Source organism: Schistocerca serialis, chromosome 3 (assembly GCF_023864345.2).
Source record: "Schistocerca serialis cubense isolate TAMUIC-IGC-003099 chromosome 3, iqSchSeri2.2, whole genome shotgun sequence".
Lineage (NCBI taxonomy): Eukaryota > Metazoa > Arthropoda > Insecta > Orthoptera > Acrididae > Schistocerca > Schistocerca serialis.
The window spans coordinates 221,590,136-221,617,961 of NC_064640.1; the positions used below are offsets into that span (position 1 = coordinate 221,590,136).

The 27,826-nt window shown below is 43.7% G+C and overlaps 1 protein-coding gene across 2 annotated transcripts in view; it reads left to right on the forward strand.

Moving 5' to 3' along the window:
• The window catches only part of LOC126469954 (uncharacterized), a 676,617-nt gene that overhangs the window by 522,586 nt on the left and 126,205 nt on the right, over positions 1 to 27,826 (forward strand). For both annotated transcript variants that reach the window (XM_050097364.1, XM_050097366.1), the window contains exon 3: positions 16,523 to 16,645. In XM_050097364.1, the coding sequence (XP_049953321.1) occupies positions 16,523 to 16,645 (123 nt within the window). The remainder of the gene's footprint in view (positions 1 to 16,522; positions 16,646 to 27,826) is intronic.

A 27,826-nucleotide genomic window follows, 5' to 3' on the forward strand; every position in this document is an offset into this window, starting at 1 on the left:
CTGGCCTCTCAACAGATACCCCTCCGTTGTGGTTGCACCTACGGTACGGCTATCTGTATCGCTGAGGCACGCAAGCCTCCCCACCAACGGCAAGGTCCATGGTTCATGGGGGGGTCTGCACGTTAAGGAGAGCTAATTCATTGAACTAACCGTCTCAAACAATTATTTCTTCGTGTATATTTTAGTTCGGGCTCACTAATTCTTCTGGAGAAGAACATGGCATTAATCATATTAACCAAACAGTTGTAAGAATACGAATCGTGGTTTGCAGTTCCGAGCAGTACAAGATTCAGATTAAACTATAGATGCATTTTCTTAAAGAGTGGTCTAAACTGTCAAGACATTCACAACCATTTCATGACAGCTGCGTAAATAAACGCTAAAGAGACCAACTTGATTGAATTCGTAATAAGTAAGTAAATACACTGCCTGATAAAAAAGGTGAAGTACCCGGAAAATATGGTCGGATGGTAATCTAACTTCGTACACAAACACACCATCGGCCAGTACGTAAATGATTGGAGTTACGACTCTCTCTGACAGGTAGAGCGACAACAAGAGTTCACTACTGTTGTTCGTGTTTGGTATTGTTATCAGGCCTGATACGGTATATAAGGGACATGGACATCGTCAGATGTTGAGTGATCAATGTGAAGGGCACGGACATGCCGTGTATTCGTGTGAGACTGCATTAACTGCACAGACTTTGAAAGGCGCTTCATCGTGGGCCTTCATTTGGCCGGCTGATCGAATCCTGCAATATCCAGATTTGTGAAGTATTCGTATGTGACAGTGGCCCCATGTTGGGAACGTGAACGCAGCCACACTCTACGCCAAGGGTTCCAGTCGACCACATCTCATCACCAAAAAGGAGGATCGCTGTATTGTGCGCCAAGCTCCTCGTAATCCATTCACATCTGCACTTTCCATCCGAGAGTAATTAATGGACGGCCTGCACCGTTCTTTGTCAACCCGCAACATTGGTTGGAGACTAGCTGCAGCCAGACTCAGGAATTACTGTCCCAAGCGTAGCCTGAAGTTAACCCACAACACAAACGACTGTGTCTGGTGCGATGCTATGCCCGGGAAGCATACATTGCTGATGAATGGTGTGGATTTGTTGTTGTTGTTGTGGTCTTCAGTCCTGAGACTGGTTTGATGCAGCTCTCCATGCTACTCTATCCTGTGCAAGCTTCTTCATCTCCCAGTACCTACTGCAACCTACATCCTTCTGAATCTGTTTAGTGTATTCATCTCTCGGTCTCCCTTTACGATTTTTACCCTCCACGCTACCCTCCAATACTAAATTGGTGATCCCTTCATGCCTCAGAACATGTCCTACCAACCGATCCCTTCTTCTAGTCAAGTTGTGCCACAAACTTCTCTTCTCCCCAATCCTATTCAATACCTCCTCATTAGTTACGTGATCTACCCACCTTATCTTCAGCATTCTTCTGTAGCACCACATTTCGAAAGCTTCTATTCTCTTCTTGTCCAAACTAGTTATCGTCCATGTTTCACTTCCATACATGGCTACACTCCATACAAATACTTTCAGAAACGACTTCCTGACACTTAAATCTGTACTCGATGATAACAAATTTTTCCTCTTCAGAAACGATTTCCTTGCCATTGCCAGTCTACATTTTATATCCTCTCTACTTCGACCATCATCAGTTATTTTACTCCCTAAATAGCAAAACTGCTTTACTACGTTAAGTGTCTCATTTCCTAATCTAATTCCCACAGCATCACCCGATTTAATTTGAGTACATTCCATTATCCTCGTTTTGCTTTTGTTGATGTTCATCTTATATCCTCCTTTCAAGACACTGTCCATTCCGTTCAACTGCTCTTCCAAGTCCTTTGCTGTCTCTGACAGAATTACAATGTCATCGGCGAATCTCAAAGTTTTTACTTCTTCTCCATGAATTTTAATACCTACTCCGAATTTTTCTTTTGTTTCCTTTACTGCTTGCTCAATATACAGATTGAATAACATCGGGGAGAGGCTACAACCCTGTCTCACTCCTTTCCCAACCACTGCTTCCCTTTCATGCCCCTCGACTCTTATAACTGCCATCTGATTTCTGTACAAATTGTAAATAGCCTCTCGCTCCCTGTATTTTATACCTGCCACCTTTAGAATTTGAAAGAGAGTATTCCAGTAAGATTGTCAAAAGCTTTCTCTAAGTCTACAAATGCTAGAAACGTAGGTTTGCCTTTTCTTAATCTTTCTTCTAAGATAAATCGTAAGGTTAGTATTGCCTCACGTGTTCCAACATTTCTACGGAATCCAAACTGATCTTCCCCGAGGTCCGCTTCTACCAGTTTTTCCATTCGTCTGTAAAGAATTCGCGTTAGTATTTTGCAGCTGTGACTTATTAAACTGATAGTTCGGTAATTTCTACATCTGTCAACACCTGCTTTCTTTGGGATTGGAATGATTATATCCTTCTTGAAGTCTGGGGGAATTTCACCTGTCTCATACATCTTGCTCACCAGATGGTAGAGTTCTGTCATGACTGGCTCTCCCAAGGCCATCAGTAGTTCTAATGGAATGTTGTCTACTCCCGGGGCCTTGTTTCCACTCAGGTCTTTCAGTGCTCTGTCAAACTCTTCACGCAGTATCTTATCTCCCATTTCGTCTTCATCTACATCCTCTTCCATTTCCATAATATTGTCCTCAAGCACATCGCCCTTGTATAAACCCTCTATATTGTGGAATTGTTATCAGTAGTAAATTACGGTTGTGCAGTACCTTGAATGACAATCGTGGACGAGTATGGCGGCGAGCTCGGAAGAAGTCCCGTTCTTCCATGCTTTGCAGAAGCACAGCACTGTTACTCCTCACTTCATTGTGTGGGGAGCCGTAGGGTATAACGTGTGTGTGTGAGTTTCTAAGGGGCCGGCACGGTAGCTCAGCGCGTTCGGTCAGAGGGTTAGCTGCCCTCTGTAATAAAAAAACTGAGTTAATTGGTCAACGACGAACTGAAACGGGTGTCTTGCGACGTCCGCCCCGAGCAGATACAACGAACGAAAACGAACAAAATGAGATTAAAAAAAAAAAAAGAAAAAAGGGACCAAATTGCTGAGGTCATCGGTCCCTAGACTTACACACTACTTAAACTAACTTAACGCTACTTATGCTAACAAGGGAACCTCCCCATCGCACCCCCCTCAGATTTAGTTATAAGTTGGCTCAGTGGATAGACCTTGAAAAACTGAACACAGATCAATCGAGAAAACAGGAAGAAGTTGTGTGGAACCGTGAAAAAAATTAGTAAAATATACAAACTGAGTAGTCCATGCGCAAGATAGGCAACATCAAGGCTGCTCTGAGCTCAGGAGCGCCGTGGTCCCGTGGTTGGCGTGAGTAGATACGGAACGAGAGGTCCTTGGTTCAAGTCCTCCCTCAACTGAAAATTTTACTTTCTTTATTTTCGCAAAGTTGTGATCTGTCCGTTCGTTCATTGACGTCTCTGTACACTGCAATACGTTTAGTGTCTGTGTTTTGCGACCGCACCGCAAAACCGTGCGATTAGTAGACGAATGGACGTGCCTCTCCAATGGGAACCGAAAACATTTGATCGCAAGGTCGTAGGTCAACCGATTCCTCCACGGGAAAACACGTCTGATATATTCTATACGACACTGGTGGCGGCATGTGCGTCACATGACAGGAATATGTTGTCGACCCACCTAACTTGTACACTTGGCGAATGGGTAAAAAGATTCTTCTACCTTGCCCGATTTAGGTTTCCTTGTGGATGTGGTAATCACTCCCAAAAAAGTGATGAAAACATAAGAGTTTGTCACATAAACTGAAAATAAAAAATTAAAGTTTTCACTTGAGGAAAGACTTGAACCAAGGACCTCTCGTTCCACAGCTGATCTCGCTAACCACGGGACTACTGCGCTCCTGGGATCACATTGTCCTTAATGTTGCCTATCTTGCACATGGACTACTCAGTTTGTATATTTTGCTTATTTTTTCATAGTTCCACACAACTTCTTCCTGTTTTCTCTATTGATCTGTGTTCAGTTTTTCAAGGCCTATCCACTGTGCCAACGTATAACTAAATCTGAGGGGGTTGCGATGGGGAGGTTCCCTTGTAAGAACAACACACACACACCCATGCCCGAGGGAGGACTCGAACCTCCGGTGGGATGGGCCGCCGTAGAGTATAAATTCAGGTCACGGCTGGTAGTGATTGAAGGAACTCTGAAGACACAAAGGTACGTCATGGACATCCTGAGTCCTCATGTGTTACCTTTCATGAGACAGTTTCGTGGAGCCTTTTTTCAGCAGGATAATGTTCGTCCACACATGGCACGTGTATCTATGAACTGTCTGTGCTGTTGAGGTACTCCATTGTCAAGCAAGATCCCCAGCTCGGATGCCAGCTCCCTCCCAGTCCAGTATCCTGGATATCACAGACCAGATACGACAGTTTTGAACCAGCTTGCTTCAGGAGAGGATACAACAGCTTTACGACAGCCTTCCCAACCGAACCAGTGCATGCATCCAATCCAGAAGAAAAGCAACGTCATACTAATAAATGAGCTTATACTGCCAAGTTCCTTGTAAATTTGTCTCGTTTTTACACTGAAGAGCCAAAGAAGCTGGTACACCTGCCTAATATCATGTAGGGACCGCAAGCACACAGGTGTGCCGCAACGCGACGTACCATGGACTCCACTGGTGTCTGAAGTATTGCTGGAGGGAACTGACACCATGAATTCTACAGGGCTGTCCATAAATCCGTTACAGTTCTAGGGGATGGAGATCTCTTCTGAACAGCACGTTGCAAGGCATTCCAGATGTCCTCAATATTGATAATGTCTGGGGAGTTTGGTGGCCAGTGGAAGTGTTTAAACTCAGAAGAATGTTCCTGTAGCAATTCTGAACGTGTGTGGTGTCGATCTGTCCTGCTGGAACTGCCCAAGTCTGTCGGAATGCACAATGGACACGAATGGATGCAGGTGACCAGGCAAGATGCTTACATACGTGTCACCTGTCAGAGTCGTATGTAGACGTACCAGGGTCTCATATCACTCCAACTGCACATACCCCACACCATTACAGAGCCTCCCCCAGCATGAACAGTCCCCTGCTGACATGCAGTGTCCATGGTTTCATGAGGTTGTCTCCATACCCTTCCATGTCCATCCGCTCCATACAATTTGAAACGAGACTCGTCCGACCAGGCAACATATTTCCAGTCATCAACAGTCCAATGTCGGTGTTGACGGGCCCAGGCGAGGCATAAAGCTTTGTGTCGTGCAGTCATCGAGGGTACACGAGTGGGCCTTCGGCTCCGTAAGCCCACATCGATGATGTTTCATTTAATGGTTCGCATGCTGACACTTTTTGATGGCCCAGCATCGAAATCTGCGCAATTTGCAGAAGGGTTGCACTTCAGTCTCTTTGAATGATTCTCTTCAGTCGTCGTTTGTCCCGTTCTTGAAGGATCTTATTCCAGACGCAGTGCTGTGGAAGATTTGATATTTTACCGGATTCCTGATATTCACGATATATCCGTGAAATTATCGTACGGTAAAATCCACACTTCATCGCTACCTGGAAGATGCTGTGTCCCATCGCTCGTGCGCCGACTGTAACACCATGTTCAAGCTCACTTAAATCTTGATAACCTGCCATTCTAGCAGCAGTAAATCTCACAACTGCGCCAGACACTTGTCTTATATAGGCGTTGCCGACTGCAGCGCCGTTTCCTGCCTGTTTTCATATCTCTGTATTTGAATACGCATGCCTGTACCAGATTCTTTAGCGATTAAGTGTAAAATCATTGAAATACTATCACATTCCCCTTCAGACCGTTAATTTCGTAGATATTGCTTCTCCTCTTCTGGTGCTTCACTTTTTTTGTCAGCGTACGTTACGCAACGTTTTAAACTTACCAACGATCTACTGCGTATAACCCCAGATGCACAGCGTTTCATAACAAGAAAATCTAATGTATATTTTAAGGAATGAAAAATATCACTTTCCCACTGTTTCCCTGCAGTCGGATGCCTAGCACATCTTACCTAATACCGCTTAGTGTAACGGAAGCACCGGCCGCGGTGGCCGAGCGGTTCTAGGCTCTTCAGTCCGGAACCGCGCGACTGCTACGGTCGCAGGTTCGAATCCTGCCTCAGGCATGGATGTGTGTCATGGCCTTTGGTTAGTTAGATTTAAGTAGTTCTAAGTTCTAGGGGACTTATGACCTCAGATGTCAAGTCCCACAGTGCTTATAGCCATTTGAACCATTTTTTGTAACGGAAGCAGGACACTATATTGCATGAAATTATTTGAATGTTTTGAAACTGGAGAAAGTGTATTTGGTTCAATGTTGCTGTATATTCGGTTCAGAACACCCATTCATAGCGTTATTGGCAAAACAGAAGGAAACGTCGCTATAAGTTTACTACTTGCCTGTGCTGTGAGCTGCCAAGGTCACTGAGAGGAAGCACCTCCGGTATGTTCAGCATCTGCGATGCGATGACGACAATGGGTCTCCCGCCTTTCTTATAGGCAGGCCTGTGTCTGTTCAGAATATATCACAGTTCTCGTTGCATTTAGAAGATTAATTAACATCTCGCTAACTGCACTAAAGAAAACAGCTTTTCACATAGCTTTCCTATTGTTCTCTTGCAATAAAAACCGTGTTAGCTGGCACAGCAGTTCACTTAGTGGGCTCGTATTGCAGAGAATTTGAGTTCTGATCACTGTGTAGTCGTCCTGAACTACGTTTTCCTCGTCTATCTGCATCGCTAAAAATAAATACCAGTTTGGCTCACTTCACAACGCCTCGGTTCTCTCTTCCATCATTCTCTGACTGTGCTAGACGACCTCGATTTAGATAAGGCGTTAAACTCGATTTTCTATTCTTTGCAGTAAAAAATGGCATAGGTTTCTGTTACCCCCGGTAGTCTGTACCACTGGTCAGTGTGCAGAATGTTTTACTATTTTTAACATAAAAACTTTAAGATAAACATATTCGTTTGCGAACTCTGTGACTGTACTGGAATGTTCTGCCAACGTTCATTCCCTTTCTTTAATATGCTAGTTTTGAACACTCTTGCATATCTTCAGATGGCTGAAATAGGTACAAAGAAGCAAAGAAATGTTCTCCTATTTTTTATTATCTTGCTTGAACCTTCCAAGTACATGATTTTAGCGTGGCCATTCCTCTTGAAAAACGTACATTTTTTACGTATCATATGCTTTTCATTTTTTGTCTTTTAGATAACTTTATATAACTTTGTCTTCAATACGATACGTTTACTCTATTTGCCTCTGTGGGAGAATGAATTTTTATGCGAATACATTAGTTTGAAAATGTGTTCCGCTCTCATCCGTAGTCAAGTACACTCAGGATAAGTCCGATATGGACTCTCACAACTAAAATTAATGTTTTAGCTTAGGTTACGATTCTCTTCGTGTGAAAATCATTTAAGCGTAGAACATACGCAGTGTAGTCGTCGAACATACAGAGGTGGACAAAAATTTGAAAACACCACAGACACAACATATCACCGTGCCTAATACGGTGTAGGAAACCTGTTGGCATTCAAAATTGCTTCCAGTCTGCTTGGAATGGATAAATACAGGCCCTGAAATATTTAAAATCAATGTTGTGCCACACTTCCAGAAAATAGTGGGAAGTTCAGGTAACAATGATGGAGGTGGATAGCGATCATGGACCCTTCTCTCCTAAGTAGATCAGTAAGGCTCAATAATACCGAGAGCTGCTGACCTTGGGTGCCAGGGGAGTTGAGAAAATTCACCCTCGTGTTCACAAAACCAGGGCGAAGTGAGCTATGTGAACAGTGGACCTCTCGTCTTGAAACACAGTACCATCGTTTTGGAACCAACAATGCACCATGGGCTGGACCTTATCAGCCAAAATGGTCGCATAATTCCTTGCAGTAATGCGACATTGCAGAGTAACCATGGAACCCACGGAATGTCACCATATGGCTGCCAAAATTATCACCGAAGTCCCAGCCGTGTTTCACTCTTGCGACGTAATCTCGGACCGAAGGTGGAAACAGATTCATCCGGCCAAATGGCATTCTCCCATTGCCCCATATCCCCGGTTTTATAGTTTCAGCACCATGTTTTTCCTGTTAAGGGCATTTGCATCACGATGAGTGGGTTTGGAATTCCAGCTCGTCGTGCGTTTCGCAGCTTGTGGAATCCTCTTTGTGTTGTTTTGGTGTTGACAAGAATCCCGTGTCTTTACAGCTGTCGTCCTCTTACATTTCGTCAGAGTCCTCTTCAGTGACCGTCAGTCACGATAACTCAACTTAGCCTATTAAATTTTTCTGCTTTCCCTCTATGCGGTATAAATTTACGATAGGATGTCTCTCGTAACACCAATTTGGTTAGGCTACCTTGTTTACGCAAGCAACCACCATACGAGAACCAACAATTTGCCAACGTTCGGCTTCACTTAGCGCCGACATAATGCACTCCCAACTACACAGAACACTGTTCTGACCACGGCTGACCCTTGCAACGTAATGAGGACATTGCACAGGGGCCGTTCGCGGTCAAATACAACAGCACAACCTACAGGCTTACTTAGCATCTGCATTTCTGTACAGGCATGGATTTCTCACGGTGTTTATATCTACATCTACATCTACATGGATACTAAGCAAATAACATTTAAGTGAGTGGCAGAGGGTTCATCGAACCACCTTCACAATTCCCTATTACTCCAATCTCGTATAGCGCGCGAAAAGAACGAACACCTATACCTTTCCGTACGAGCTCTGATTTCCCTTATTTTATCGTGGTCATCGTATCTCCCTATGTAGGTCAGTGTCAACAAAATATTTTCGCATTCGGGGGAGAAAGTTGGTGATTGGAATTTCATGAGAAGATTCCGTCGCAACGAAAAACGCCTTTCTTTTAATAATGTCCATCCCAAATCCTGTATTATTTCTGTGACACTCTCTCCCATATTTCGCGATAATACAAAACGTGCTGCCCTTCTTTAAACTTTTTCGATGTACTCCGTCAGTCTTATCCGGTAAGGATCCCACACCGAGCAGCAGTATTCTAAAAGAGGACGGACAAGCGTAGTGAAGGCAGTCTTCGTAGTAGATCTGTTACATTTTCTAAGTGTCCTGCCAATAAAACGCAGTCTTTGGTTAGCCTTCCCCACAACATTTTCTATGTGTTCCTTCCAATTTAAGTTGTTCGTAATTGTAATACCTAGGTGTTTCGTTGAATTCACGGCTTTTAGATTACACTGATTTATCGTGTAACCGAAGTTTAACGATTTCCTTTTAGCACTCATGTGGATGACCTCACACTTTTCCTTATTTAGGGTCAACTGCCAATTTTCGCACCATTCAGATATCTTTTCTAAATCGTTTTGCAATTTGTTTTGATCTTCTGATTACTTTATTAGTCGATAAACGACAACGTAATCTGCAAACAACCTAAAACGGCTGCTCAGATTGTCTCCCAAATCGTTTATACACCGGGTGATCAAAAAGTCAGTATAAATTTGAAAATTTAATAACCCACGGAATAATGTAGAGAGAGGGGTTAAAACTGACACACATACCTGGAATGACATGGGATTTTGTTAGAACCAAAAAAAAAAACAAAGATCACAAAATGTCCGACATATATCTTGCGCGTGTCGTTTGGTGATGATCGTGTGCTCAGCCGCCACTTTCGTCATGCTTGGCCTCCCAGGTCCCCAGTCCTCAGTCCGTGCGATTATTGGCTTTGGGGTTACCTGAAGTCACAAGTGTATCTTGATCGACAGACATCTCTAGGGATGCTGAAGGACAACATCCGACGCCAATGCCTCACCATAACTCCGGACATTCTTTACAGTGCTGCTCACAACATTATTCCTCGACTACAGCTGTTGTTGAGGAATTATGGTGGACATATTGAGCATTTCCTGTAAAGAACATCATCTTTGCTTTGTCTTACTTTGTTATGCTAATTATTGCTATTCTGATCAGATGAAGCGCCGTCTCTCGGACATTTTTTGAACTTTCTTTTTTTTTTTGGTTCTAATAAAACCCCATGTCATTCCAAGCATGTGTGCCAATTTGTACCTCTCTATATACATTATTCCGTGATTTATTCAGTTTTTAAATGTATACTGACTTTTTGGTCACCCGGTAGATAAGGAACAGCAAAGGGCCTATAACACCACCATGGGGAACACCAGAAATCACTTCTGTTTTACTCGATGACTTTCCGTCAATTACTACCAACTGTGACCTCTCTGACAGGAAATCACAGATCCAGTCACATAACTTCCATAAGCACGTCATTTCACTACAAGCCGCTTGTTTGGTACAGTGTCAAAAGCCTTCCGGAAATATTTTTGACCAATCCCGTCTTATAGAAATTTTCTTCCAAGCAAGCCAGTCCGTTGCGTATGAAGCTTTCCGTGCATCAGCGACCCCGGTCACATGAGGTGACGCATCATGCCAGTGTTCCCTCGAGGCATACAAATGCCGGCAACCGTAAGGCGCGCGATCTGACGCGCCCACTACTTCCAAGAGGGCTATTCTGCTAACAGCACCTTATGCAGCGGCTAAGTGAAGATTTAAAAAAATGCTGTACACATTGTCAGTGGCCTTCCAGAAAGTATATGATACGTAAATTTCACTGTAGGAAATACTGCAACCAGCCAAAAGCATTTTAGAAATGATTGTCTTCTACCGTTACTAGTTTCGTACCTAGCCCATCGTCAGATGGTAACGATAATTTCTTGGTAACATTTACATTTTTGTCCTAAAATATTAGAAAGTTTTTGTGATTACATAGTTTACGAAAGTTTTTATATTGTATATAAGCTCAACACATTGTACTTACTTTATGAAAGTTCTCCTTTACATACTATAATGCAGAGATTTGATTCTCTTTCTTGATCCGTGCTAATCCATGAGCTAAAGTAAATACAAGATGATGGATATATTTGCTTTAATCGGCTTCAAATTTGATGTGCCAAAGAACATGATACCTAAAAATCATACAACTCGTTTAATTTGAAATGTTAGAAATAATACTCTACTGACATACAGAACTTTCATCACTGGACATTACCAACCGCTTTCAAACCTAAATAATTAAATGTATAGCTTTTAAATTATCTATACTACAAAAGAAGTATGTTTGCAGTAGCTCCAGAAGAGTGCCATATCTGTACACATATCACGTTCTTTGGTACATCAATTCAGCAGCCGATGTAAACAAATGTATCCGCCAACTTGTATATTGTTTAACTCGTGGATCAGCATGGAACGAAAAAGACAGTCAAACCTGTCTCTTATAGTACGTAAAGGCGAGATTTTCATGAAATAAGTGCAATGTACACCGAAGCACAAAAAACAACTGATATAGGCATGCTTATTCAAATACAAAGATATAAAAACAGGCAGAATACAGCGCTGCAGTCGGCAACGCCTATATAAGACAACAAGTGTCTGAGGCAGTTGTTAGATCGGTTACTGTTGCTACAATAGTAGGTTATCAGGATTTAAGTGAGTCTGAATGAAGCGTGTTATAATCGGCGCACGAGCGATGGGGCACAGCATCTCCGAGATAGCGATGAAGCGGGGATTTTCCCGTACGACCATTTCACGAGTGTACCGTGAATATAAGGAATCCAGTAAAACATCAAATCTCCGACATCACTGCGGCCGGAAAAAGATCCTGCAAGAAGGGGGCTAACAACGACTGAATATAATCCTTCAATTTGACACATGTGCAACCCTTCCGCAAACTACTGCAGATTTCAATACTGGGCCATCAACAAGTGTCAACGAAACACCATCGATATTTGCTTCCGGCACCGAAGGCCCACTCGTGTACCCTTGATAACTGCACGATACAAAGCTTTACGCCTCGCCTGGGCCCGTCAGCACCGACATTGGACTGTTGATGACAGGAAACATGTTGGCTGGTCGGACCAGTCTCCTTTCAAATTGTATCGAGTGGATGGACGTGTACGGGTATGGAGACAAACTCATGAATCCATGGACCCTGTAGGTCAGTAGAGAACTGTTGAAGCTTGTGGAGGGTCTGTAATGGTGTGGACCGCGCGACTGCTACGGTCGCAGGTTCGAATCCTGCCGCGGGCATGGATGTGTGTGATGTCCTTAGGTTAGTTAGGTTTAAGTAGTTCTAAGTTCTAGGGGACTGATGACCACAGATGTTAAGTCCCATAGTGCTCAGAGCCATTTGAACCATCTTTTGTAATGGTGTGGTGCGTGTGCAGTTGGAATGATATGGGACCCCTGGTACCTCTAGATACGACTCTGACCGGTGACACGTATGTAAGCATCCTGTCTGATCGCCTCCATCCATTCAAGTCCATAGTGCATACCAACGGACCTGGGCAGTTCCAGCAGGACAATGTGACACCCCAAACGTCCAGAATTGCTACAGAGTGGCGTCATAATACTCTACCGAGTTTAAACGCTTCCACAGGCCACCAAACTCTCCATACGTGGCAATTTTTGAGCGTATCTGGGATGCCTTGCAACGTGCTGTTCAGAGGAGAACTCCACCTTCTCGTACTCTTACGGACTTATGGACAGCCCTGCAGGACCCATCGTGTCAGTTCCCTCCAGCACTGCTTAAGACATCAGTCGAGTCCATGCCACTTCGTGTTGCTCGCGGGGGTCCTACACGATATTAGGCACGTGTACCAGTTTCTTTGGCTCTTCAGTGTATGAAGTTTGTATACAACGTAAAACCTTTTGAAAACTATTTAGTCACAAAAACTTTGTTATATTTTGGGATAAAAATGTAAAATGGTTTATAATCCATGTAATAAAAAAACTTAGTTATATTGTAGGACACAAATGTGAAACTTGCCAAGAAATCAACGCTACCGTCTGACGATAGGCTGAGGCCCGAAGCACGCCACGGTACAATAAAATCATTTCTAAAATACTTGTGGCTGGTTGCAGCTTGCCGACAGTGTATCACCGGCTAAAGCGCATTTCGATAGTGTGAGAGTTCATATCTTCTTCCCCAAATACCCTTACCTGTGATTTCACTCTTCTCGATTTCTGTCACTCGCTGAAGTCCGTTATCGTCACGTTGTTTGTCACCTCTCTCACCTACGTCGACCCTCTCCCAGATGCATCGTTCAACAACTAACTAGGTTTGCACACCTCTTCAGATTCCCCCGTAAAACCTAGACTTCTCGCAGCGAACTACCAGCCTCTCTCCACTCCCTAACGAACATGAGCGCTGTCGCGCCTGTGACAACATACCCTAATCAGCCAGCACATTATGACCACCGACCCGCTATCGATATAAATCCGTACAGGCAATAGCAGCGCCACCTGGCGAGGAATAACTGCTATTCAGACACACGCACGTGCACCTAGTACCAATGTGCGTGCTGCCCGTGAGTAGAATGGGGAAGGTTCGTCATGCATCTTAGTTTGACCGAGGGCAGAATATGATGGCCCCGCTGCTCGGCACGAGCATTTCGGAAACTGCAGGACTTGTCGGGCGTTCGAACTGTGCTGTGGTGAGTGTCTTCGACACGTAGTGAAACCTAGGCGAAACCACGTCCGAATGTCGCGCGGTTGGACGACCACTTCTCATTACAGATGTCGTCATAGACAGGGCAGTTTGGTAATAGAGGACAAGACAGCGAACTGTGGTGTAGCTAGTATCACACATTAATGCCGTCCAGGCTACGATGTGTCTGAACACACAGTGCACCGAACACTCCTAACGATGGGCCTCCGCAGTCAACTACCAACACAGCTGCCAATGTTAACATCACGATATCGGCAACTACGATTGAAATGGGCACGTGACCATCGGCACTGGTCGTTGGCCCAGTGGCACAGCGTTGCTTGGTCTGATGAATTGCGATTCCTTATTCATCACGCCTATGGGAGGGCGCGAATCCGTCGTCTTCCAGGGAAACAGCTCCTTGACACCTGTATTGCAAGACGGAGGCAAGCTGGCGGCGGCTCCACTATGCTCTGGGGAACATTTACGTGGTCATCCATTGGTCCATTGGAACTCTTGCAAGGTACAATGACGGCCAAGGTGTATCGTACACTGGTTGCAGACCTTCAAGGCGATCGTGTTTCCAGCCGGCAGTGGCATTTTTCATCTAGATAATGCGCCATGTCACAAGGGCAGGAATGTGATCGAGTGGTTCAAGGAACACAATAGCGAGTTCCAATTGATGTGCTGGCCCCCCAACTCGCCAGATCTGAACCCGATCGAACACATTTGGGATGTGATTGAACGTAGCGTCACAGCTCATCACTGCCACTCCCCGGAATTTACGGGAATTAGGTGACTTGTGTGTGCAGATGTGGTGCCAACTCCCTCCAACGACCTACTAAGACCTCACTGCTTCCACACCACGACGCATCGCCGCTGTTATAAGTGCCGAAGATAGACATACGGCCTATGAGATACGTGATCGTAATGTTCTGGCTGATCAGTGTATGCCTACTTCTCTTCACCCGTACTGATTCGGCATTCCGCCCGGAGGCAACCTACATGACTTTAAATTGTTAACCTTAACTCACTTCTCCGTTCTGATCCATAACCCTGTGTCGGAAGCTATCTTCCCTGTCAGCCATAGTCTGTACTTCTTCCGTCCCTTAGGTAAACCGAGGCTCTGTTATCTGAACCTTTACCTCTAACTTCCTAAAATAATATCTCCATAAAAATCTTGGCGAGCACTCCATTTGACACGGCCCCACAAATATCACTTCAGGCTCGTAACATCATCATATCCATGTAATTCCTCTACACGTATCTCTCTATCCAAAGACCGCTTTTTACCGATGGCAGTGCCCTTATTATCAGACCGCGAGTGGTGGCGCAGCATAAAGACACTTCATTCGTTTCCGGGAGAGAGCCAGCTTAAACCTCCGTCTGGTCATCGACATTTCGGTTTTTCGCATTTTCCTTAAATAGCTGAAGGCGAATGTCTGAGTGGTTCCTTCTAAATGGCACGACTGATTTCCTTCCCTATACTTTAGCAAGACGAGCATGTGCTCCGTACCTAATGACCTCATTGTCGACGAGACGTTAACTCGTATCTTCGTTTCTTTTATCATCAGCGTTCCGGAAGTGCACTTTTTTTATCAACCACGCACATCGTTGTATGTAGTGCACTTCAATCTTAATTTTAATGGATTTCATTATTTTAAATCTTGAAGAGCATGTATACAGAGAGCCGCTATTTTGTTGGTGACATTTCGCCACCGTGTAGAGCATGAAATCCATACATGTTATAAAAATGAGTGTGTGTGTTCAACCAAACTTGGTACACAGATCAATTACTATCAGGCAACAAACAATAACTGGGCGAGGGAGTGGGGGGGGGGGGGGGGGGGAATAATAATCACCTACCTACCACAGTTCAGGTGATATGACATCATAAACCGTATGATGGGTGAAAAACTGCCGCGTCATGAATGACATTTAAATGTTCTACTTCTATGCTACTAATTGTATTCGCAATAAATTTCGCAGGCAGTATCCACATTTGCTGCTAAATCGCCTACAAAAGTGTATATTGTCACCATGCATAGTTCAGAGGTATGACGTCATAAACGGTGAGATGTGTAAAAAACTACCACATTAAATTTATAACTTCTCCGCTTCTAACTCTAATCGCAACACATTTTGCTAAGACTATCCGCCGGCCGGAGTGACCGAGCGGTTCTAGGCGCTGCAGTCTGGAACCGCGCGACCGCTACGGCCGCAGGTTCGAATCCTGCCTCGGGCATGGATGTGTGTGTTGTTCTTAGGTTAGTTAGGTTTAAGTAGTTCTGAGTTCTAGGAGACTGATGACCTCAGAAGTTAAGTCCCATAGTGCTCAGAGCCATTTGAGCCATTAAGAGTATCCAAATATGATTCTGAATGCACCTACACAAATATGTCATTGTATGACATAGTCCAAAAGATATGACGTCATAAATTCCGAGATTCGTAAAAAAAATGCCAGATCAAGCATGAAGTTTTAATAAATTTATTCTTTACTAAGAAGACACTCCTGGAGTCGAGTCAACTTACGGTAATCCCTGACACCTAGTTACGCTTTTGACAGCTTTCAACTGCGAAGTGCAAACGGCTGTATGCGAACACAATATCAGTCTACAGAGCTATGCAAGAGGCGTTGCCATAGAGACGTTTACAAAATCGCGTTGTAGACACGGGAAGTAGCTGCGCCCAGCGTACAGAAACTGCCCGGGATCATGTTTCTTAATTTGGATATTGTACTTATGCATTTGTACATTATGCATAGTTCTTCGTATTTCTGATTCAGAATTTCAAAGGTGTTTTCATGAACACGTGGAAATGAAGCTTTTTCGATACTTCACTACAAAAACAGTTCATTTTTTGTTTTAGTTTCTTATAGAAAATTGTCTGAATGAATACTCGGGCAATGCCGGGTTTGTCAGCTAGTAATCAACAAATGACAACATTATGACAGAATTATCTAAACATTTTTGTTGGATATTTCAGAACCTGAAGAAGCTGAACATCTCCTACCTGCGGCACATGACGCCGAACATCCTGCTGGGACTCATGCCCTGCTTCAACTCCCTGGTTAGCCTCAATCTCAGCATGACCATGGCCACTGACCAGGTAAGACGCCTTCTTTCCTTCCTGCTTCCTTGTTATTGTTACGATTTATCTGGCGATGTTCTGTTACGCAAGACTGCATTTACTTGTACTATGCGTTTTATGAAGCCACATACTCCAACACGTCCCCCGAAAGATATCTATTTTTTTCCAAGAACATGTTACTTGCATAGAAACGTACAATTTGGTGCTGCCACAAGGATTCTGCATTAGCCTAATAGCCTTTGTACTTTCACCCACCCGGGTTCCCGGGTTCGATTCCCGGCGGGGTCAGGGATTTTCTCTGCCTCGTGATGGCTGGGTGTTGTGTGCTGTCCTTCGGTTAGTTAGGTTTAAGTAGTTCTAAGTTCTAGGGGACTGATGACCATTGATGTTAAGTCCCATAGTGCTCAGAGCCACTTTCACCCACTTACCAGTGCGTTTCCCAACAGCAGATTAACGACTATAAAGGCTGCTATCCTCGTGACAGAGATATGTTGCACGGTAGGACACAAATGAGAACATAAAGAGGGAAGGTTACTCTTTAACGTCTCTTCGACATCATCGTTGTTAGAGACAGGAAACAAACTGACGTGACGAAATGTTGGAAAGTAATCCGATCGTGGCTTGTAGGAGGACGCATCTCTACATGCCCTTAAAATCCTTCAGAGATATGGTGGGGAAATTGAAACCAGTAAAGCGAGATGCTGATATTAATCATGCTCCTTAGAGGAGCAGTTTCCTTACCACTGCGTTATGTCACTCGATCAAACCAGAGGCGGCACCTAATAACACAGATGAGTGATAGAGTTTAATCTGTCGAATTTGGCTACCAGTAACAGGAGTTTCGGCATCTAGCTTTGATTACAGTGGATGGAATCTTAAATCTCTCCGGAGTTCCTTACTGAGTGACGCTTACAATGCTCCTGATAATTATCCGTCTGTCTACTTTCACCGAACAAGATGGAGCAGTAATTAAGATATTGGACCCGGATTTGAAAGGATGATTCAAGTGGCTCTAAGCACTATGGGACTTAACATCTGAGGTCATCAGTCCCCTAGATTTAGAAACTACTTCAACCTAACTAACCTAAGGACATCACACACATCCATGCATGAGGCAGGATTCGAACTTGCGACCGTAGCAGCAGCGTGGTTCCGAACTGAAGCGACTAGAACCGCTCGGTCACAGCGGCCGACGGATTCGAGAGGAGCCGATACCAAATTCCGTCCATCAAGATTCAGGTTTCCCGTGGCTTCCTTCAGTCAAATGAAAAGGATACTGGAATTTATTCCTCGTCCCTATGCAGCTCATTTAGTGCTCCGTCTGTAATGATGTCGGCTCTGATGGAATGCTAAACTATAACTTCCTTTCTAAAAAAAGTAACTAACATTTCATTATAGATGTAATACAAGAAACTGAAATATGCAGTGAAATATTTATAAAGACGATCAAAAAGTTTACATTTGAGGGCATTGCTACAGCGTATACGCAACGTAGAGCTACTCTTATGGAGTATACAAGGGCCGACACGTAGGATAGGGCTGAGTGTAGCATTCGTGTCTTTCCGGCGTGCGTGCGACAAATGAGGAAACGTGAACTATGACGATATTTTATTATCAAATGCGTCCGACAGGCCCAACGTGCTCTTGTTCTTTCCTTGGCTGCCGAAAGATGAACACCAGCAGATATCTATCGAAGAATGGAGAATGTGTACGGGAGAGCCTTCCGGAGCGGGAAGGACCGCCTTGTCCACGGCACGAATCCGCCAGGCGGACTTGTGTCGAGGTCCGATGAACCGGCCAGTCTGTGGATGGTTTTTAGGCGGTTTTCCATCGGCCTCGGCGAATGCGGGCTGGTTCCCCTTATTGCGCCTCAGCTACACTATTTCGGCGACTGCTGCGCAAACAAATTCTCCACGTATGCGTATACCACCATTATTCTACCACGCAAACATATGGGTTATACTCGTCTGGTATGAGACTTCCCTGGGGGGTCCACCGGGGGCCTAACCGCACAATAACCCTGGATTCGGTATTGGGCGGCGGCAGGGTGAAGTGGACTGCGGTAGTCGGCGTGGGGTTGTGGACCACTGCGGCTGCGGCGGGAACGGAACCTCTCCTTCGTTGCTAGGTCCCCGGTTCACATACAACACACATACAACATGCGACAGCCAGTCTGTCGAAAACCATCGTTGTGGAATGGGTGCTGCAGCTTCATGATAAAGCACGCCCCGTATCGCAAATGTAAGACAGACGTTACGCCATCTCAAGTGGGATACACTCGAGCACCCGCTCTATAGTCATGATCTCACTACGTACGATTATTACGCTATAGGTCTCTTAAACAAAGTCCTTGAAGGGTCGACAGTTCCTGTCGAACGATGATGTGCAGCAGGCTACTACGGAGTTCTTCACGCAATAGGACACGACGGTTTACATAACTGGTATCTTCAACCTGATGCGTTGGTGGGATGATTACCTCGATGCTCATGGCGATTTTTCCTAATCGGCATACCGATTCTGAACTGTACGGCCTTCGGGCAGAAAATTTTGTATCGTCCCTCATAATTACTATCCGTATGCCTGTCTAACACAATAATTGGTCTACTATAGGGGTAGCACAAAAATATGGAAAAACCGCGAGGAATTCGTGCTTGAACATAAATGCAGATGCTAACTAAGCCTCCAGGTCGCGATGTTGTATTTCGACACGAACGGCACCTGTGCAATGTGCTCAGTACGTTGTAAGGGTCAGTCGTGCTCAGAACAGTGTTCTGTGTGGTTGTGAGTGCTCTGTGTCGAGGCTAAGTGAAGTCGAACGTGAGAAAATTGCCGTTGCTCTTATGGTGGGTGCTTCCGTAAACAAGGGAGCCAAAGTGTTTGGTTTTACAAGGGACAGCCTAGCGTAGATTTATACCGCATACAGGGAAAGCAGGAAAAACATCTCTACGTGATTATTCTGCTATTCACAATAAAGTGCCTGGCAGAGGGTTCAATGCACTACCTTCAAGCTGTGTCTCTACCGATCCACTCTCGAACGGCACGCGGGAAAAACGATAACTTAAATTTTTCTGTGCAAGCCCTGATTTCTCTTATTTTATAGTGATTATCATTTCTCCCTATGTAGGTGGGTGCCAACAGAATGTTTTCGCGATCGGAGGAGAAAACTGGTGATTGAAATTTCATGAGAAGACCCCGTCTCAACGAAAAACGCCTTTCTTTTAATGATTGCCACTCCAATTCACGTATCATGTCTGTGGCACTATCTCCCCTACTTCGCGATAATACAAAACGAGCTGCCCTTCTTTGTACTCTTTCGATGTCAGATATCAGTCCCGTCTGATGAGGATCCCACACCGCACAGCAATAATCCAGAATAGGGCGGACAAGCGTGGTGTAAGCAGTCTCTTTAGTAGACCTGTCGCACCATCTAAGTGTTCTGCCACTGAATCGCAATCTTTGGTTGGCTCTACCCACAACATTACTTATGTGATCGTTCCAATTTAGGGTATTTATTATTGTAATCCCTAAGTATTTAGTTGAATTTACAGCCTTCAGATTTCTGTGACTTTTCGCGTAATCGAAATTTAGCTGATTTCTTTTAGTACTCATGTGAATAACTTCACACTTTTCTTTATTCAGGTTCAATTGCCACTTTTCGCACCATACTGATATCTTATCTAAATCATTTTGAATTTGTTTTGGTCATCTGATGACTTTACAAGACCGTAAATGACAGCATCATCTGCAAACAATCTACGACGGTTACTGAGATTGTCTCCTATCTCGTTAATATAGATCAGGAACAATAGAGGGCCTATAACACTTCCTTGGGGAACGCCGGATATTATTTCAGTATTATTCGATGACTTTCCGTCTATTACTGCGAACTGTGCCCCTCCTGACAGGAAATCACGAATCCAGTCGCACAACTGAGGTGATATTCCACAGGCACGCAGTTTGATTAGAAGACGCTTGTGAGGAACGGTGTCGAAAGCCTTCTGGAAATCTAAAAATATGGAATCAATTTGACAGCCGCTGTCGATAGCACTCATTACTTCATGAGTATAAAGAGCTAGTTGTGTTTCGCAACAACGAAATTTTCTGAATCCGTACTGACTACGTGTCAATAAATCGTTTTCTTCGAGGTACTTCATAGCGTTAGAATACAGTATATGTTCCAAAACCCTACTGCAAATCGACGTTACTGATATGGACCTGTAATTCAACGGATTACTCCTACTTCCCTTTTTGGGTATTGGTGTGATTTGAGCAATTTTCCAGTCTTTGGGTACGGATGTTTCTGTCATAACACGGACGAAAGTGTTATTTTGATTGACGGTCACTGAAGAGGATTGTGACGAAAAACAGGAGGACGACAGTTGCAAAAGTTACAGAACTGAATGTAGCACTCGCGAACCCTATCAGCATCAAAACAATACGAAGGGAGCAGCGAAAGCAAGGAATTGCAAGGTAAGCTCTAATACCAAAACCACTCACCGTGATGCAAGTGCCTGTAACAGGAAAACGTGGTGCCGAAACCATAAAACCTGAATTATGGAGCAATAGAAGAACATCATTTGGTCAGATGAATCTTGTTTCACACTGTCTTCAAATTCTGGTCGAGATTACGTCCCGAGAGTGAGACATGTCGGGGCTTCGGTGATGGTTTGGACGGCCATTTTGCGATATTCAGTGGGCCCCGTGGTCACTCAGCAACGTAGCATTACTGCCAAGGATATGTGGTCCTTTCTACTGATCAGGTCCATAAGATGCAGCAATGTTTTTCCCCAATGCTGTTGCTGTTTTCCAAGACGACCGGGCCGCTGTTCACACAACTCGTATCATCGAAACTGGTTTTCTCAACAGGAGGATGAAGTGTCGCATCTTCCCTGGCCACCGATGTCACCAGATCTCAGTATTATTGGGCCTTTGTAGTCTACTTTGAAGAGAAGGGTGCACGATCGCTATCCAACTCTATCATCGTTACCTGATCTTGCCACTAATTTGCTGGAAGAGTGGTATAAGATTCCCTTAAAATCCATAACGGACATGTTTACATCCATTCTGACAAGACTGGAAGCTGTTTCGAACGCCGTCGGGTTCCCTGCACCATACTGGGCGTGATAATTTGTTGTGTTTCCATATTTTTCTCCAATCCATGTTTGTGTCTCAGTATATCTCCGTAGACGGTGACGTAGAAAATGGCTCACCACAAAGGTACACTTCAATATACACGGGCGGCTCCTGCAGCTCGATGCATCGGATAATCGACAGTAGTGGGACCTCCAGATACTTCTCTACACAGTCGCCCCTACGACTCAGACATCTGCCGGAGTGTAGTACCAACTTTCCAGCACCCATGGCATTGAAGGTAGCCGCCTCTGGATTCCGCCAATTCCCACATTTATTTTATTTATTTGTTTATTTATTTACTTATTTCTTTTACTCTGTTATCTAGATACAAGAATTGGCATGATTATAGCAAATAATATTTTAACACAATTTCAAATGTATTAGTATAACTAAGCATTGTGGTGTTTAAAGGAAAAGCTTACATAAAAAATCTAAATAAAAGAAAATATAATTTTAAAAATAGAAAATAAATATGTCTACATACATCATTTGGCTATGTGGCGCACAGATACATGCTCATCTGCAACCCAGAAGGCACATGTTACTGATCTGTTACACTATGCTGCATTGCTGGATTACAAATTTTGTAATTTATAGTTCTGAACTACAATATTATACAACACAGCACATCGAGAGATGGCTGTCAAGGCCTCAGGAAATCCTTCGCGATCCTCCCTGATCATCTTCTTCTTAACACTTCCGGAAGTTTGTTGCAGATGGATGTTCTGCTGTTGGGCGTCTTGTTGTCATGATGTATGTGCTCTTCTTGGTTGTCTCTCAGCCATGAAGGCTTTCATCGAATAAGCTGATATATTAGCTATCAGCCGCTACATCTTATACAACAGTTTCTCATATCTTATTATGTTATAGACTGTTGTATTACCAAAGATGTTCCTTTCTTGGTTTGTAACATCTTGTCTACTGGCACATCCTCAGAAGATGTGGTACGGGTACAGATTCCTCCACAGACTCAAGTGTCTGTGATGCATTGTCATATTTTCAGTAAGTAGCGCAATGCGGACCACGTCCCGACAGGCAGTGTATAGCTTCCTTGGTTGGAAGAAAGTGTGACATTCATCTACATCTACATCCATACTCCGCAAGCCACCTGAAGGTGTGTGGCGGTGGGTACCTTGAGTACCCCTATCGGTTCTCCCTTCTATTCCAGTCTCGTATTGCTCGTGGAAAGAAAGATTGTCGATATGCCTCTGTGTGGGCTCTAATGTCTCTGATTTTATCCTCATGGTCTCCTCGCGAGATATACGTAGGAGGCAGCAATATTCTGCTTGACTCCTCGGAGAAGGTATGTTCTCGAAACTTCAACAAAAGCCCCTACCGAGCTACTGAGCGTCTCTCTTGCAGAGTCTTCCACTGGAGTTTATCTATCATCTCCGTAACGCTCTGCGATTGCTAAATGATCCTGTAACGAAGCGCGCTGCTCTCCGTTGGATCTTCTCTATCTTTTCTATCAACCCTATCTGGTACGGATCCCAAACTGGCGAGCAGTATTCAAGCAGTGGGAGTGCAAGTGTACTGTAAACTACTTCCTTTGTTTTCGGATTGCATTTCCTTAGGATTCTTCCAAAGAATCTCAGTCTGGCATTTGCTTTACCGACGATTAATTTTATATGGTCATTCCATTTTAAATCACTCCTAATGCCTACTCCTAGATAATTTATGAAAGTAACTGCTCCCAGTTGTTGACCTGCTATATTGTAGCTAAATGATAAAGGATCTTTCTTTCTGTGTATTCGCAGCACATTACACTTGTCTACATTGCGATTCAATTGCCATTCCCTGCATCATGTGTCAATTCGTTGCAGATCCTCCTGCATTTCAGTACAATTTTCCGCTGTTACAACCTCTCGATATACTACAGCATCATCCGCAAAAAGCCTCAGTGAACTTCCGATGTTATCCACAAGGTCATTTATATAAATTGTGAATAGCAGCGGTCCTATGACACTCCCCTGCGGCACACCTGAACTCACTCTACTTCGGAAGATTTCTCTCCATTGAGAATGACATGCTACGTTCTGTCATCTAGGAACTCTTCAATCCAGTCACACAATTGGTCTGAGCGTTCATATGCTCTTATTTTGTTCATTAAACGACTGTGGGGAACTGTATCAAACGCCCTGCGGAAGTCAAGAAACACGGCATCTACCTGGGAACCCGTGTCTATGGCCCTCTGAGTGTCGTGGACGAATGGTCTTTCTTTTATGTTAGGAAGGAAATGGTAAGTTCTCCTCCCTGTTTCTGCCCTGTCCCAGATTTCTTGTCATTCTCTATCAATGCAAGCATTTATTTCCTGATTCGATGTGGCTCTTACGTCCAGTATCTCCTTTAATATATCATATTCGCCCGTTCTGAGAGAATATTGTGCACCTTGATATGGTACATCTCGAAGATGCCCACGAAAAATTGTAACAACAGACGCGGCTGTGCGCGCGCGTCCTGTCGTAACATTGGCAGCTGAGTCGGCAGGTGTTGGGTGGTTAACAGTTGTGGGTCATGTTATAGGCTTGGGAAGCTGTTTGGCGTGGTCTGTTGGGGCCCGTACGTCTGACGCGCGATGACTGGGGGAGCTCAACGTATGAGAAATCCCAACTACAGATCAGCTAGTGTGACACGTTGAACACGCGGTGCGGAAATCCCGCCCGTTTGAAGGAACTGCAGAGGGTGGCCACCATCGCCGAACTAACTGAATAAAGAAAATACGAAATGAGGGAAACTAAATAATAACTGAACCAAACCAGTGACAGAGAAACCAGTCAGTTAGTTTTAAAAAGAAAAATTAGATGAGTGGTTGAGTGAAGACGTGCCCTCGCTACGAGATTTAGTTTACAAGTTATTAAATGTTAAAAGTTTTGGATATAAAATAAGCTATAAAAATTAATAATTCACTAACGCCTTGAGCGATTCAGACCAACATAGTGTCAATGGTTAGAGCTCAGTGAACACTATGGAATTGTTTTAATAGATTTTCTGTGAATATTTCGTATTTCAAATTACAGGGCGGAATGTAGTGAATAAAATGTGAAACAGTAAAATAAGTTGCATCATTACTAAACACAGGTAATTAGAAATATATAACTAATTAGTTTAATTTTTAATATTTATTAGTAATATAACGATTCAAAATAGCTTCCATATGAGCAAAAGCACTATTTGTGAGAAAACTATTAAAGCTGCATGAAAACTAAGATCAGAATTGAAAAGCTGATGAAATTTGATCCCAAATCCATTAGTAATATGTCTATATAACATTAATTTTATAGTTTATAATTGTTCTAGAAAGTCGGAAATACTTGAATTGACTCGTACCAGTGCGAGGCAATGAGTAACGACGACCATTTTCGCGCGGCACTTGGATTTTTGCGAGACAATTGAAACGGGGCTCGCGTGCAGTCGGTTCATGTGTGAGCCTGGAAGTCGCCTGATGTGTGTAACCGAAATACATTCTAAGTATTCGACTTCTGTGGAGGAAGAATAAATTCACGACACATAAATGGTAGTTTGGACTTGTAAATATTTCACACGTGTCGAAGCAAAGAGTTTCAAACATTATTCTGCGTGTGTACTCTGAATAATTTCGTGTGGGCGACTTACTCTAAACACCTATGCAGTCATTGTTGATGGTGATTTGCACTTAAAAATATTGTAAGTTCGTGATTACATAAACTTCAGGTTAGAAGTGTGCTGAATAATTTTCGTGGATTTTCTAGAGTTTGACTTACTTACGTTCTCTCACTGACAAATATTTTAATGATAAACTGTTGTGGATGGAGTGGAAGGATATTTCTATTGTTTCTTCTGGAGCAAATACAGTCTGCGAAAAGTGAGACGAAAGCAGCAAGAAGAACAGAACATTTTAAAACAAACATTTTTCCCCAAATATTACCCCTTCTATGTTGCAGTGTCTCTTTCTTACTACTAGGCACAGAGGAAGCAAGCCTAGTATCAGCAGCAACGCCCGAGTCTGTACTGTTCTATACGCGCCTGTTACGCGCAGGAGTACACTTTTCTGTGCTCGCCGTAGCGTCTGTGCTATCCTTGCCTTTCTGGCTCCATGAGACCAAACGGTCAAACTGTGGCACACAACAGCAATTAAGATCGTGTTGTGGTACGTTCTTATTGCGCTTACTTCTTTGGTATTTTTGCTCGCGATTTTAATGCCTCTCTGGCAGACGATTTCCAAATGAAAGTTTTACTTTACGTCAATGTGCCTATATACGTCAAGGCAACTATAAACTACCTTTCTTTTCACAGATTGGTCACTTATTCTGACTGTAGGATTTCTCGTTCTTGGTAATGATCCTTTTAGTAACATATAAACTGTTTTGTGTGCGCCGGCCGGTGTGGCCGTGCAGTTAAAGGCGCTTCAGTCTGGAACCGCGTGACCGCTCCGGTCGCAGGTTCGAATACTGCCTCGGGCATGGATGTGTGTGATGTCCTTAGGTTAGTTAGGTTTAAGTAGTTCTAAGTTCTAGGGGACTGATGACCACAGCAGTTAAGTCCCAGAGTGCTCAGAGCCATTTTTTTTGTTTTGTGTGCTGTTATTGTTAGTTTGTTTTCCACACACCTATTACTTACAAGGGAAACTTCCCCATCGCACCCACCTCAGATTTAGTGGTAAAATCGCCCAGTGAATAGCCCGTCAAAAACTGAGCACAGATCAAGCATGAAAATAGGAAGAAGGTGTATTGAATTATTGAAAAAAAAGCGAAATATAAATAGTGAACGGTCCAAGGTTAACAAGTGCATCATCGAGCAACTTGGAACACACACGACGTTGTTAAGTGGTCACGTGGTGGAATACAAAGCAGATGAGCCGTGATCAAAACTCCCATGTGTATTTATTTATTTTTTCAAAACATTACGAACTGTTCGTCCGGTTACTGAAATGTTTGTTCCCTTTCTGTAGTTTTGGCAGTTGTCATACTATACACTGGTTATAGGAAACGAGTCATGTGGTAAGAATACGTTACCATCGCAAGTAAGTTTAAGGCGCTGTAGTCATGGACTGTGCGGCTGGTCCCGGCGGAGGTTCGAGTCCTCCCTCGGGCATGGGTGTGTATGTTTGTCCTTAGGATAATTTAGATTAAGTAGTGTGTAAGCTTAGGGACTGATGACCTTAGCAGTTAAGTCCCATAAGATTTCACACACATTTTTTACATCGCAAGTAAATGTGATGAATAGTTAGAGCAGGCGAGATTCCACATAGACATCTCACAGAAACGAAAACAATAAATAAACGGGTGTGAACTATGTTACGACAAAGGAATTAAAGAGTCAGAACTACGAAAACGGAACGCAACTTCAAAAACGTTAAAAAACATATGTTTTGACAGAGCGTAGAGAAACTGTGTGATATTGGCACTGTTGCGTTCATTTTTTGCAGCTTATGTGACAAACCATTATTTTTCATCATTTCCTTGGGAGTGATCACATTCACATTCATAAGAATACCTAAATCGGGCGAGGAGGCATGTGTCACTCATTCATCAGGCGTACAAGTTAGGTGCGTCGATAAGAGATTCCTATCATATGACACACGTATTGTTACTACTGCCGTGTATGACACACCAGACGTGTTTTCCGGGGGAGGATTCGGCTAACTTGTCGCCTTGTCTTTTCACATTTGAAAGCCTCTTCCTTTCGGCTGCTCATAGAGTAGTTGGATAGTATCAGCTTTCATTGTAGGCCCCTTCCTTACACCTCGCTGTTACAAACGGATGTTACACCGTGACACAGACAAAAATCTGAATACAGGGAACAGGGGAAGAATAACTGCATGAGAGACCTTTGAACACGGCTCGCTCCCTGTGTAATTCAACACTGTGACCACTCTTTTATCCTTTTCTTTGCCCCTGGTCAGGAAAGGGAAGACTACAAAAAAAATCTACTTGCCACCGCCACTCGTGTCCTAACAAAAAAATAAATAAAATGCACCACTTCAGGCGTTGGGGCCTATCTAGGCCTATCCCAAAACAACTAACCTGTTACTACAAGGATTGGGAAACGAAGAAAGTAGGGGGGGAAGAACTTAGAGAGTAGCGATGA